This window comes from Pristiophorus japonicus, chromosome 13 (genome assembly GCF_044704955.1).
Source record: "Pristiophorus japonicus isolate sPriJap1 chromosome 13, sPriJap1.hap1, whole genome shotgun sequence".
Lineage (NCBI taxonomy): Eukaryota > Metazoa > Chordata > Chondrichthyes > Pristiophoridae > Pristiophorus > Pristiophorus japonicus.
Window position 1 is genome coordinate 115,667,532 of NC_091989.1, and position 14,760 is coordinate 115,682,291.

Consider the following 14,760-nt stretch of genomic DNA (forward strand, 5'->3'; position numbering starts at 1 on the left):
GAGCAATACTCCACTCTTAGACAACGTGGTCTTTACAGACAGTGAAGCCGGGGCATAGCCAAGAGTAGGCCATTCAGCAACTCGAGCCTATTCCGCCATTCAATCTGATCTGTACCTCCACTCCATTCACCCGCCATTGCTCCATATCTTGTTACCCTTACCCAATGAAAATATATCGATCTTAGTCTTGAAAGTTCCAATTTTGCCAGCATCCACAGCCTTTTGGGGAGAGAGTTACAAATTTCCACTGACCTTTGTACGCAAAAGTGCTTCCTGATTTCACTCGTGAATGGCGTTGCTCCAATTTTAATATCGTGCCTCTTTCTTCTGCACCCTCCCACCAGCAGAAAGTGTTACTCTGTATCAACCGTAGCAAATCCTTTATCATTGTAACCACCTTGACTAGATCACCCTTCAACCATCTAAACTCAAGGACTACAAACCAAGTTTATGCAAACTGTACTCATAATTTAACCCTTTTAGCCCGGGTATCATTCTGGTGAATCTGCACTGCACCCCCTTCAATATGTCGTTCCTGAGGTGTGGGGCCCAAAACTGAACGCTGTGCTCATCCTTTTGTATTCGAGCTCCTTGAGATTAAGGCCAACACTCCCTTAGCCTGTTTGATAACTTTTGTACCTGTGCACTCACAGTTAGTGATTAGTGTACTTGCTCACTCAAATCCCTTTGCTCCTTCACAGTTCCTAGCCACTCACTGTTAAGAAAGTAGTCTGATTTACCTTTCTAAATTTGCTGCCTACACATTTTTCATTAAGATTTGTTTTGAGCAAAATCTCAGTTTGGCATGAATGAGGAAACTGAGCTTCTTGAAGGCAGCTTTAGAATGTAAATATTGATCTGAAATGTTTACTGCCAGCTTAGTAATGAGTTCATTTCCCCAAAAGCCACCAGCAAGACCTAAACACGAGTCTACATTTAAAGCCTCGTGTTCCACTTGACAGTGCCAGATAGTTCTGTAATGGTATTCACTTAGCACGGCCACAGGACCTCCGAACGATAAGTTGCTCGTGAAAGTGCGGTTGTGAGGGCAGCGGTGGCTGTCCACGTATCCAACACTCTGACCTGTGACCACCCTTAGTAGTTTTATCGCACAGTGAGCTACTGTGGCATTTCCTTATTAACTTTCGAGAGGAAAACAAAATCATCAATGTGGCAAGGAATGTCCTCAGAGCAGCTCCCGCTCTGACATTGTAACTTCGCCGCACATGTGGTATAAGCTCCGTTTATACGTGTAAAGAGAATTTCTGTCACCGGCTGGTGAGTTACAGTGATGGAGCAGGAGCAGCTCCCAGGAAATTTGGAGCCTATCTTTATTTTTCCCCATTGTGACTCAATCATGGTGGCAAGATGTCCCCTTTCACTATTCTTAGTGGGCAAAGTGTATACTGGCCGGAATCAAGAGAAGTACAATCGCACTCCGAGATGAGGAAAGTCTCTTTGGATTTGATGAGAAACTCTTCAACATTTGAGGCATAAAACATCCAAATACTTACCCTTGTGTGTTGTTAATTGGTATGATTGCACTTAGATGAGGTGAGTGTGAGGGGTGGCTAGTGAGATGGGGTGTGATAATGTAGATAGAGAGAGAGGGGGGGGGGTGCAAGGTAAGTTGGTGTGAGCAAAGATATGCAGGAGTAGGGCAGGGAAGGCAGAGTGACGGGGATGTGATGAGAGGCACAGCAGAATGAAGGCGAGTGTGGCTTTGTACTAACGTTTCTTGATGTATTCCGGCCAAGGTGTGGAACTACAGTTGAAAGGTATACTGAGGTTGTGGTCACCTGGACTGCAGGCGGATGATTTCATCCCGGATATCCCGGCCACAAAGGGGCTGGCTGGGTTGCAACCTTCCGTCTGCTTCCTCCTCTTCTGTGATGACTTCTTCTCTCTGCGAGCGGATGCTGTACATCTGAAATGACTGCATAAAATGCTGGAAATACTCAGCTGGTCAGGCAACATCTCAACCTGAGACATGAACTTTGTTTCTCTTGCCACAGATGTTGCTTCACCTGCTGAGTATTTGCAACATATTCTGACTTCTCAAAGGCTTTCATTTACCATCCAAGCCCTTGAAAATATCCAGCAGCACTCCCTACGTACTTAAAAAGCTTTTAACATCTATCTCAGCAAGCCACTGCATCAATAACATTTTATACACCAAGAACTTAAATACAAACTTACCTGAAAGATGTGAGTGTCCCTTTAAGATGTGCCGATATCTCCACTGTCAGCTTACTTGCATACCAGGTTAACGTGGTGTGCTTAGGACCCAGCATGCCGATTGACATCACCATGCTGCCATGTTTTCCAGCCTGGCACTGCCAGTTACCACAGCACAAAGGTAAGCACGAAAATGGCAGCCGCCGTGTGACCTGCCACCAGCCGGCAAGAGCAGCGGCCGGTGTTTTACCGCCATTTAATGTCGCGATGGAGTGGTGCTGAGGAGAGCAATTTCTAGCCCCAATTTTCTCAACTCTTAAATGTATCCTGAGAAGTGACTTCACGTTCGTTGTGAAATTTATCAAATGCATTTAAAAACAAAACGTGCAGATTCCAGATTCATTAGGTACTGGAGGGATAGGAACTTGGCTCTTAAACTCAAGTGAGATTATGTTATGTTAAAGTTCAGGAAAGGGTATAAATGATGGAGCCCATTGAATAGCTTTATATCGTTATTGCTTAAGTTGTATTTTGCCACCCATCCTGATTGCTTGGGGCAGGTTTTCGTGAACTGCCGAGTTGGGCTCTCTTTAACTAACTCACAACGGAGTGCATTTGAAAGATCTATAAAGAGTGCTATCAGATGACAAAGAGTATTTAAAAGGGAGTCAATAAAGGAAATTGCAGCCTCACAGCTAAAAGTCATGGAAGAAATGGGAAAACTGAGAAAGGGATGAAATGGAGGTAGGACTAAGAGTAATAACTTAATAAAATAGCATTAAAAAGCCACTCACTCAGGCTGAGTTGTGTGAGACCTTGGCATCTTATTTGACTCAGAGCAGAGCTTCAAATCCTACATCCTAATCCTTACCAAACCCACACGTTTCCACTTACGCAACATTGTCCACCTCAACCTCGTCACCCCTGAAATCCTTATCCATGGTTTTAGTACCTCCTATTTATTCCAATGTCCGCCCTACCAGCCTCTCCCTGCCCCCCATCCCCCCGCCCCCCGCCCCAAACCCCAACATGTTCAAACTGCAACCACCTTCTCCTGTTCTGTACAAAGTCCCACTTCCGCATCACTCCTATCTTCACTGACCTACATTGGATTCCTATCCCCAGGCATATTAAATGATAACCTTTTCTTGTCTTCATATCTCACTATGGCCTTGCCCCACCCTATCTCTGCAACCTTCTCACCGTATTTCCTCTCTCAGCATTCTTCAGTCTTATGACTGTTCTTTTGTATTTGACCCCACTCTACGCCTCACCCCAAGTGGCAGTGCCTTCAGCCACCTCAGCCCTACTCTCTGAACCTCCCTGCCTAAACTCCTCTGACTGTCCACTTCTCTCTCCTCCTTCCAAAACCTCCTTGAAACCAGGCTTTTGGTCACTCCTCTTAACCTCTTCAGCAATGGCTCTGCATCTCTTTCTATGTCTGTTTCCATTTGTGAAGCACCTTGCGACATTTCTAAATTAAAGGCGTTATATAAATGCAAGTGATTGTTGAATTAGTGTGGAACTGAAACAACTGCCTATTAAAACTTCTTAGGGTTGAGTGCAGTCTGCGGGATCTTTGAAAATGTCCACCGCGCCATTCTTGAGGATTGCGGATAGGAATGGGATAGATTTCTGTTCTTGTTTAACTTTCTTTACCAATGTCCCTGTGAAATCATTGGAATAAAATGTGGGAAGCTGAAAGAAGACCTCCCTGTCTCAAAGGATTCTGTTCAAATCTTAAAATAGACTTGTACGGTTGGAAAAGTTGATACCTCAGTGCGTTCCGTCTGCAGGAGGTGTCTGCATGTGTGCAGAAGTAATAATTACACACGAGTGAGTTAGTGCTTTGTGCATCCAAAGGCTGAATGAAGTCTGAAGTGAACAGAGCTGAGGTTTGGATACCATGACTTTAAAAGTGATGTAATTGCTTTACTATGGCAGTGAATGAGGTTTGTCACAAAATTAATCTCAACGTACTTTCTTGCGTTAACCCTTAAACTTTTCCATGTCTCACAGTGAAGATTGTGGTATTCTTCTTTATGACTACCTGCCTTACTCATATAATCGTTTGAAGTGACTGGGGGAGTTGTGAGTTGCATGTATAAAATGTATATCCATGTGATCTTCAGTTGCCTGAGGGGGTCGGAGAGGAATGTTCCAGTATATTGTTCCCCGCTCTGTTTTTTGGCCTCTCCCAGGAGATTGCATGGCTGCTGGAGGGTAGGAAGTGTCGAGTCGAGAGGCTCCAGGCATCATGAGCGTGGGGCAGGTTCGGTGCCTGTCTTTTCCTGCCCGTCATTTTCGTGTGTTCATGTCTTTGTATTGCAAGGCATTATCCAGGTGTCTATTTTAATGGTAACTATTGATAAAATATAATCCAATAAAACATTTAAATCAATCTATATAAACTTTCCGATTTCCCCCCCCGCCCCCCCCCCCAAACAACACAAACATTCGTATTGAGCAATAAGGCTAACGTTCACTATTTCTGAACGTTTAGATTTGTATTCTCTAACTCTGTGGCTCCCGGCGAGATGTCCTGGTTTACTGCCTATGTTGTAGATATCCAGTCTCGGCGAATGTTATTTGAGAGCAATTCTTTCGAGGTGTGCAGCACTCCTAGATACAATCATTCATTGTTGCCCATGTGGCAGTGTCTGGGAAGAGTACTTGGCACCATTTAACTCTGTCAGAATTCCTGCGCGATCCAACTGAATCAGGAATACAATTATATGTTTAGCACTGTTGACAAAATCTGTTCCTTCAAGCCACATCCCTGGCAGCACTGCAAATGCATTAAATATCAGCCAGAACTCTGCCTCCACCGCCCCTTTGTAAAGCCTTTAAAATAAGACAGCCTAGTGCCAGACTTGTTGTCAGCTTCCAGGGCTTCTGCACTTCCAGCATCTCCCTTCACCCAGCAGACCCACCAATCTCATGTACAGCCTATGGACTATTTTTAATTGGATTCATTTTAATCGTCCATTTGTGCCAGCAATATTGTGCGCTTGTCTTCACACATCTATCATCATCCCCTATTGATCTCTCTAGCTCCATTTCCCAGATTTTGCTTTTGAACTTAAAGTGATGCTAAACACAAACATCATTTGCATGTATCGCTAAACTTTTCACTTTTACAATACTTGGCAATCGAGGCAAATCAGCCAGCCTATTAAATGGTTGTTACAATCAGAACATAAAAAATAATGTAAAAACAGAAAATGCTGGAAACACTGAGCAGGTCAGACAGCATCTGTGGCGAAAGAAACAGAGTTAATGGCCAGAATTTTTGGTGTCTGCGGGCAGGATTGGGGGCGTGTCGGGAGGTAAATTTGAAATAACTTGGAGCAGGTCAGGAACGCGCCATTATCCCGGCTCCTCGCGCCTTTCCCTCTGGCACGTTTCCCAGCACGGCCATGACCTGAACGGCAGAGGCGGCCGAGCTAATTTACATCATTATTGGATAATTCAGACCCTTAATCGTTTTTTTAACCCTACCTTTCAAATTTCCTTGGATGACCACAGGAATCACACAGCTCGGGAACCATGTCTGTGAACCCAAGGCAGACGTTCAGAGCCATTGATGGAACTCATTACTGCCCAGCATGGAAAGCACAATAAATACCCCTGGTTACTTTTCTAAGGCAAATGCTGTTGCTGAGTGAATGTCAGCACAGCTTTAGCTTTCTAGAGTATTCCCAGAAAAGTTGGGATCCACTGTCACCTCATTGGTACAACCTATCACCCCTTTGATAGATTGTTTCTGTCATCTCTACTTGACCTGCCATCTATTACATCAGCATGGGTGCCATTTATACTGTCTCACCTTGGTCCTCAGAATCGGAATACGATGAGCCCCAAACCCAGCAGCACCAACAACACCACAACCAACCTTCTCGTCACCAATCTGATGCTCCACAGGACAGCCAGCATCAGAGAGGGCTGCACCGCGCCGGAGGCGATACCCCTAACACAGGGTATTCAGGCAGAGAATGAGCTTCCTCAACATGACTGAGCAGCAGTGGCAAAGGAGGCTCAGGCTATTGTGTCAGGTCATCGCAGATATTTGCAGCTTGCTGGAGCGAGATCTGCAAGCCAGGGGACCGGGTGGACATGCCTTACCAGTGGCTGTCAAAGTCACCAGTGCCTTCAACATCCTCACCTCAGGCTCCTTCCAGGGATCTTCAGCAGACATTTGCAGCATCTCGCAGTCATCTGCCCACAGATGCATCACACAGGTCACCGATGCCCTGTTTGATAAGTCAGCCAATTATATCAGCTTTGTTACTGATGAACCAGTGTTACTGAGTGGACGCTTGGCTTTGCTGCTCCGGCTCGCTTCCCATGGGTGCAGGGCATCATCGACAGCACACATGTGGCCATCAGGGACCCCACATCACCCAGGAGTCTTTGTCAACCGCAAGGGGTTCCATTCCCTCAATGTGCAGCTGGTCTGCAACCATAAGATGATCATCATGCATGTGTGTGCCAAATTCCCTGGCAGCTGCCATGACTCTTTTGCCCTTCGACAGTCCACCGTCCCTCAGCCCTTCGCTCCTCCAAACAGACTTTCCGGCTGACTGCTTGTAAACAAGTGCTATGCACTGAAGACGTGGCTCATGACACCCTCACAGAGGCCAAGTACTGAGGCCGAGGAGAGATATAATGAAAGCCATATTTCCACCAAATGTGGCATAGAGCAAACAATAGGCATGCTGAAAATGTGCTTCAGATACCTTGACAGATCTGGAGAAGCCCTTCAGTACGCACCAGCCAGGAGCTCCAGAATCATTGTGATCTGCTGTGCTCTGCACAACATAGTGCAGCAGCAAGGATTGGAGCTGCATTAGGAGCAAGGCACTGAGCGCACAGCCTCTTCAGAGGAGGAGGAGGAGCATCATCTGGAAGATGAGGAGGAGGCGTTGGAGGAACCTACGGTCCAGATCCCACCAGCACCTGAGCACGTTGCTGCCTGGGAGGCCAGGGATGGCCTCACCATGGCCAGATTTACTTAACTTCAGGCATTACACCCATGGTGTGCTAGGTTCCACCACCCTATAGCAACACTATAAAGGACCTCTCCAATGACCAAACCATTCCTTTCACTCTGACCACCATTGCTGGAGATAACGTTATGTCTCACCATTCACTCCAACTCACTAAGTCACTTCCAAAGTTGCAGACACAATTGGCCAAAGTGGTGAAAATAAGAATTTTTATCTGTGACATCAGAGTAATGGAAACTTTACACAAACCGTTATTAAAACACCCAAGAGCTTAACCTTGTGTATCTACTTGTGTTTTATCTTTCTTTTACACGTGCTTCTACGAGGTGCTATCCCTTGGCTTCAGCAGAGGTAGAGGCAGCCTCCTCACTTCCCTGCTGCGACTGCAAAGACACTTTTGGCGATGTCCTCTGGGTCTTGGAGCCTGTTTGTCAGGGCCCCACCGAAGAGTGCACCTCCTGCAACTGTGCAAGGGCAGACTCGGCCATCACGATCCCAGGAAGCATGTGGGACTCTGACTGGGGGGGGGCAATGGGGGAGAAGTGCGAGTGCTTTGAGAGGAGCCTCCACTTCCATATTCCCTTCTCACCGTCATCCCTCTTAAAATGGAGATGAGGAGGAATTTCTTCTCTGAGCATCATGAATCTTTGGAATTCTCTACCCCAGAGAGCTGTGGAGGCTGGGTCATTGAATATATTTAAGGTGGAGATAGACAGATTTTCGATCTACAGGGGAGTCAAGGGTTATGAGGAGTGGGCAGGGAAGTGGAGTTGAGGCCAAGATCAGATCAGCCATGACCTTATTGAATGGCAGAGCAGGTTCGAAGGGCCCAATGGCCTGCTCCTACTCCTATTTCTTTTGTTCTCTCGGGGGCCACCCACACTTCCCTGCTAGTACGGAGCTGGAGAGCATCTTGCTGCACAGTAGTGGGGCCATGAGGACCCGAGTCTATGTTTACATCCCACCTAGAGAGGAGGTCTATGAGCCCCTGCAATCTATTCTCCATAGAGACTATGTGCTCATGTGAGTGGCGCATTAGCTGCTCTATACAAGTGGCCATCCTTTCCATGGAAGAGCATACAGTCACCATCACCTGCGACAGAGTGGTGCTCATGTTGGAGATGGACTCCTCCATTCTCTGTACATTTGCAGACATCGCGATTGCAAAACCTATATTAGCCTCCTACACTTATTGCTGCCCCTCCAGGATCACCTCTTTCTCTATGGCACCAAAAGCTCAGCTTCTGCATGTAGCTGAGCAGAGCTGGGAGCACCCTGTACCCTCCGACGAGGACTCTCCACTGCTGTCCCTGATTTCACCATCTCCTCTAGCTCACCTACGACTTGTGAGCTATCAATTGACAATGACAACACTACTCTATCTCACGTGGCACCCTCCGAGGTGTGCGTCTCTGCACTGGTGCTGGGTGCGCTTATGTCTGGTGACGGTGCGCCCTCAGAGGCTGGAGGCTCCTCTGAGGAGTCATATTTCTCCTCCTCCCAGACAGTGCAGGGGCTCTTTATGGATCTGTGAGAGAGTAAAGAGATGATTTAGAAGTGTCATATCAAGAATGGGTAACGATTCCATTATACACATGATGAACATTCACTGGCTGCTGACGTCAGTCTCCATATGAGTGACTGCTGTCTGCCATGTGTCTGTATGAGATGTAATTCTGTCACCAGGTTGCTGAGATGTCCCCCTCTCGCCGTCTCCCACCTCCAGCTGCTCTGCGATTCCTGATACTTCCAGGGCGACATCCTCTGCTGCAGTTAAGGTAGCCAATGAAGGAGGTTTATTTTTGGTTCTCTTCCCCTCCCTCTTATTGTGGGCTCTCTTCCTCTGCAAGGAGGGAAAGAAGAGAAGTTTGAGTGAGAGTGATGGAATGAGTGTAAGGAATGGATGGGTTACATCTTTAGAGGGTGAATGATGGAGTGGGGTGCCAATGTCAAATGGCCTCCTTGTGTGTTGTTACTTGGTTGCATTAGGATCAGAGTGAGTGTGAGGGGTGGTTGGTCAGATGGGGATGTGATAATGCAGATAGAGAGAGAGGGATGGGTGGATGTGCAAGCTAAGTTGGTGTGAGTAAGGAAGTGCAGGAGTAGGCTTGGGAATGCAGAGTGATGGGGATGTGTTGAGAGGCACAGCAGGATGAAGGTGAGTGTGGCTTTGTGCTCACCTTTCCTGATCTAATGAGATTATTTGAAGCATTTCTGGCACTGCACCCAGGTCCTCCTGACACCATCCCTGTTGTTCACCTCCTCTGCTGTCTCGAACCAGGCTCGTTTGGTCTGCCGCGGAGGTCTATTCCGCCCATCAGAAGAGGATCTCCCTATGTGCTCTCACTCCCTCTGCATATGGAGTGAGTCATCTGAGAACGTGGTATATGATGGAATTCCCGACCCATCACACAGCTAACCTGTGGTCGACAGCCTGGTTTTCTCACCCCTCATTTTTCATTTTCTATTTTGGACAAACTGTTGGATATAGCTGGACAAAAAACAGTTTGCACCAAAACAAAAGATTTGAATTTATAAAGCACCTTTCATGACCTCGGGACATGCCAAAGCACTTTACAGCCAATGAAAAACTTTAGAAGTGTAGTCACTAATATAGGAAGCACAGCAGCCAATTTGCACAAAGCAAGCTCCCACAAATAGCAATGTGATAATAACCAGGTAATCTGTTTTTTGTGGTGTTGATTGAGAACTTTGGTCAGGACACTGGAGAGAACACCCCTGCTCGTCTTTGAAATAGTGCCATGGGATCTTTTATATCCACCTGAGAGGGCTGACTGGGCCTTGGTTTAATGTCTCATCTGAAAGACACACCTCCGACAGTGCGGCACTCCCTCATTACTGCACTCGGGTGTCAGCCTAGAAATTGTGTTGGGACTTGAACCCATAATCTATGCTACCCACTGAGCCACCCGTGCTGGAAGCAATCTCAATAATAGGCACTGTTCAGCCTGATTCTACAGGCTTCATTTTGCATGCAGTCAAATGAGGCTATCGGAATCAAAAGTACAAAGAGAAAATCCACAACAGGCTCTTTGGCAGCTGTAAAGAGAGAGAGAGACAGTTTAGTGCTCCGTGTATAGATCTTTCATCGTAACTGAACGATAAGTGAATCCTTTAATGTAACTGAACCAGCGGAGGAGGCTGAAGCACGGTAATGGGCAGGATGCACAAGAAGGTTTTTTTTTTGAAAAGCTGAATTGAAGCGAAAACAGTTGGCGATCACCTAAGTGAGGTAATTAAAAATGCTACATCGGGCAATGAAATACAAGTAGAAAATGGAAACATTCAACAGGAAGACCAACATTGGGAAAGAGAAAGGGTAGTGCTCCAATAAAGGATCCACACTGGCGATGCCAACCCCGCTCCCACTCACCAACACCAGATGCCCCTGCCCCCCGCCCCTGCCCCTCTGCTTCTGCCTCCCTGCCTCCCCGCCCCCCTACTCCTGCCCACCTGTCCCCGCCCCTCTGCCCCTGCCCTCCTGCCCCCGCCCCTCTTCCTCCTCCCCTGCCCCCCACCCCTGCCCTCCTGCCCCCGCCCCTCTTCCCCCTCCCCAGCCCCCCACCCCTACCCTCCTGCCCCCGCCCCTCTGCCCCCGCCCCTCTTCCCCCTCCACTTCCCCCCACCCCTGCCCTCCTGCCCCCGCCCCTCTTCCCCCTCCCCTGCCCCCTACCCCTGCCCTCCTGCCCCCGCCCCTCTTCCTCCTCCCCTGCCCTCCACTCCTGCTCTCCTGCCCCTGCTCCTCACTCCTGCCCCCCTGTTCCCCCTCCCCCCACCCTTCTGCCCCTGCCCCCACTCCTGCCCCCCGCACCAGCTCCTGCCCCCCCCTCCCCCCGCCCTCTGCCCCTGCCCCCCACCCCTGCACCCCTGTCCCCGCCCCTGCCCCCCTGCCCCTGCCTGGTCCATTCCCAGCTACCCTGGCCATTGATTACATGGGAGAGAAAGCTAAGATTATTAAAATTAATGGTCACTGTTGGGTGCACAGCAGAAAGGTGAGATATTGTTCTGAAGCCTGCACTGAGCTTGGTTGGACCAAGAGTGTTGTAGACCAAAGGTGGCAGGGCCAGTGTGGGAAGGGAGAATTAAAGTGGCGCGCCACAGGAAAGACAGGATTCACGCTGATAAACGCAACGAAGATGTTTAGCAAAATAGTTATCGCATTTGGTTGCCCCAAAGGCGACCCGCACTATGAACAGTGATATAATATTTTGTTCATGGTATTAAACTACTGGCAGGCTGCTTGTTACAGAATTCAATATTAATGAGTCTGTTAACACAAGACACACACGCAGATCAGGAGTTACATCTTTGGTCGCAGGCCCATAGATCCTTACAGCACAGAGGGCCACTCGGCCCATCATGTCCGTGCCAGTTCGGTGCTAAAGCAGTCTGAAACTAATCCCTGTAGCCTGCCTTCTCTCCATAGCCCTGTATCTTCCTCTTCTTCAAATATTTATCCAATTGTCCCTCTAAAAGATGCCACTGTCTCTGATTCAACCATTCCCTATGGCAAACCTTCTGTATAAAGAACCTCGCTCCTCACTCTCCTTCTGGCAAATTTAACTTGATGACTCTTTATTACTGACTTACCCCAAACAGAAGAAATATTTTGACCTTATTCACTGCATCAAAATCCTTTATAATTTCTCCTCTTAGCTTTGTTTACTCCAATGGATATACTCTCAGTATCTGAAATCTGTCCTCGTAACTATGGCTTCTCATCGCTCTCATCATTCTGTGTGGCTTTAATGTCCTTCCCTTAATGGGGCACCCACATTACACACAGTGCTCTCTAACTACGGATGAACCACTGTTTTTTTAAAAATAAATTTATCATTAGTTCTTTACTCCTAAATAAGGTTAAAATTGCGACCAGATCACTGCGGCCATGTTCCTGCGGCTTCCTGCGGCTATGTTTGACCTTTTGTTTTTAATCCCTCGCCTGCTTTCTCCTCTGACCGGATGTGACGTTGTGGGCCACAGATATCTCCATGACTTCCATCTATGTGCTGCTTCCCATCAGTTGACAGGAGATACCTGTTGTATAATGGGGGGAGGGTGGGGAGGGGGGTGGTCTCTGGATTCCAGGGACTAAAGTGTTATAACTGAATGTGCCACCTAATTCCCCATGTAGCCAGTTCTTGTTAAAATAAATCCATTATTTCCAGTTTGGAAAAGAAATGACACCAAAAGGTGCTTTTAAAAAGCAATGGCCCACTCCTTCAAATCTTTCTAAAGAGTCTCTCCTCTGCGCCTCACAGGTAGAATTTGAATGCATCAATTCCAAGAAACAAAAGAAGAAAAAGAACTACAAGAATTCTGGAATAATTGTCGTTAAATCCTGCAAGGTAAAGGTTTTCTGCCATTAAAATGCAATCCTTTGTTCAAAATCTAATTGCATGAGAGGGTTAGCAACTAACCATCTATTTTAATAAGACTCGAACAGCTTTTAGCACACTAATTATGTAAATGATATGTGAAGATTGCCTGGAATAGCATGACCTGTGATTATAATAATGTGTAAATTAACTCATTATGTGTGCAGCTGGTAAATTATTTTAAAATATGTAAACAGGGCCAAACAAATGCTTACAGTTCTGGCTTTGTTTATTTCAGGTAACCAGAGATTATTCCTTCCTGGATTATATCCTTGGTGGTTGCCAGTTGATGTTCACTGTAAGTAGAAGTTTCACACACTTCCTTGACATTCCCTTATGCATTTTTGTCAATGGATAGACAATTACAGGCAAATATGTGTATATCGACCTCAGTCAGATTCTGACAATATCCCTCAAAGAACCAGAATGCAGTGACTTGCTGCTACTGACTACAAACTATGAGGTTGTACCTTCATTGCTGACTGCCCCCTGACACCTTGGCCCTTACAATGGCTGTGGAGCAAATACGGGGTCTGTATCCAGGGTAAGCATAAAGTAAGGAAAGAATAGGATGGCTATGGTCACTTTTAAGTTGCTTGTAATTAGTTATTCATGGAAATTATAGAAAAGTCTGGACATGTCATGCTCGGTTATTCATTCATGTTATATAGGTTTGGATGACCATGTAGGGCCACAAAGAATTCCAATGTGATGTGATGATATAGGATGGATACTGGATTAAAGGACTTGTAATTTTTGTGACAGTGGGGTTAAATGATGACAAAGGGAGATTGTTAAACAGTTGCAAACACTTTATTGATAAGTTGAGTTTGGATTTGTGCTTCTGCCGTCACTGAGGAGTTATCTGAGTAATGGTCCTCCTGATACTCCATGTTCTTTTACCTCCAAAACAGCTATGGCACTTTCAGAGGCATCTCCATGTCCAGGTCTTTCTGGATAAAACGGTTGCTCCCTCCCCCGCCGGTCCCGGTCTGCTGTGGCCCTGAGTGAGTGCCAGTCAGTGCGCTCCCTCCTCTGCCGACCCTCTCCGGTCCCCGAGTGAGTGCCGGTCCCGGTCTGCTGTGGCCCTGAGTGAGTGCCAGTCAGTGCGCTCCCTCCTCTGCCGACCCTCTCCGATCCCAGAGTGAGCGCTGGTTTCAGTCCACTCCGCTTCCCGCCCTTAGACCAGGCCGAATGGCCTCCGATTTATTTACCTGCGCCGATTTCTTTAACTCTCCGCAAGGGTTTTCTCGAGAGGCCACATACGCTGGCCTAAGTAGAAATGGGGTAACTATCAGCTGGTCAAAGTTTACTAAATGGCCAGAATTGGCGTAGGTGGCTGGTTATGCCCCCTTTGGATGAAAAAAAACTCACCTAAAAAAAACGTAACTAAATGAGTTACGCTGGTGCAAATTGATTGGGGAAACTGGGGATTTTTAAATTAGGCCAGAAAAAGCAGCCTGCTCAAAAAAAACCGGCGCAAATCACTGGGGAAAATTGAGCCCTAAGAGTTGCTGTGTTGTCTGGGAGATGCACAAATATTGTGACAGCTTGTTATCACATTGAGCTTATTGCTTTTCCTGTTTCCAACTGGTGGCCTGCCTTTCCTTTTAATTTGTATCCACATTTACAAATAGAATGTTGCTACTTCAGCAGAGGTCATGGCATCCACTAATTAGCAGGTCACCGTCTCCAGCTTCGCCAGGGTCACTGAGCAGCCCACCAGCTCACAATCGCAGTGTACAGTCACTTTCAGTCACAATGGAACAAGTATCGTGCTGCTTCCAGTCCCTGCCTCCAATCTCTGCTGTCTGCTGGTTGCAAGCCACAAGATAGTTGGTGCAAATGAGAAATTATTTCCAATTAGCGTGAACTCACCCAAAGAATTGTGATATGAAAGGGTGGGCCATGAGCCAACAGGAGAGACTAACTAGTCTGAATCCAGTCTTGACCTCGAGTCACACTCGTGGGAAACATTCGGCATCAACAACTTGCATTTATGTAGCGCCTGTAGAGTAGTAAAATGTCGCAAGGCACTTCACAGGAACAACAAATTTAACACCGAGCCAAAGAAGAGACACTAGGACGGGTGGCCAAAAGCTTGGCCAAAGAGGTAGGTTTCAAGGAGTGTCTTAAAGGAGGAGAGAGGTGTGGGGAGGTTTAGGGGAGGCTAA

At 47.0% G+C, this 14,760-nt stretch overlaps 1 protein-coding gene across 1 annotated transcript in view; it reads left to right on the top strand.

Moving 5' to 3' along the window:
- Nucleotides 1-14,760, top strand: part of cpne2 (copine II) — a 274,630-nt gene that overhangs the window by 47,330 nt on the left and 212,540 nt on the right. The window contains exons 8-9 of the mRNA XM_070897910.1: nucleotides 12,470-12,556; nucleotides 12,825-12,884. Coding sequence (XP_070754011.1) covers nucleotides 12,470-12,556; nucleotides 12,825-12,884 — 147 coding nt within the window. The remainder of the gene's footprint in view (nucleotides 1-12,469; nucleotides 12,557-12,824; nucleotides 12,885-14,760) is intronic.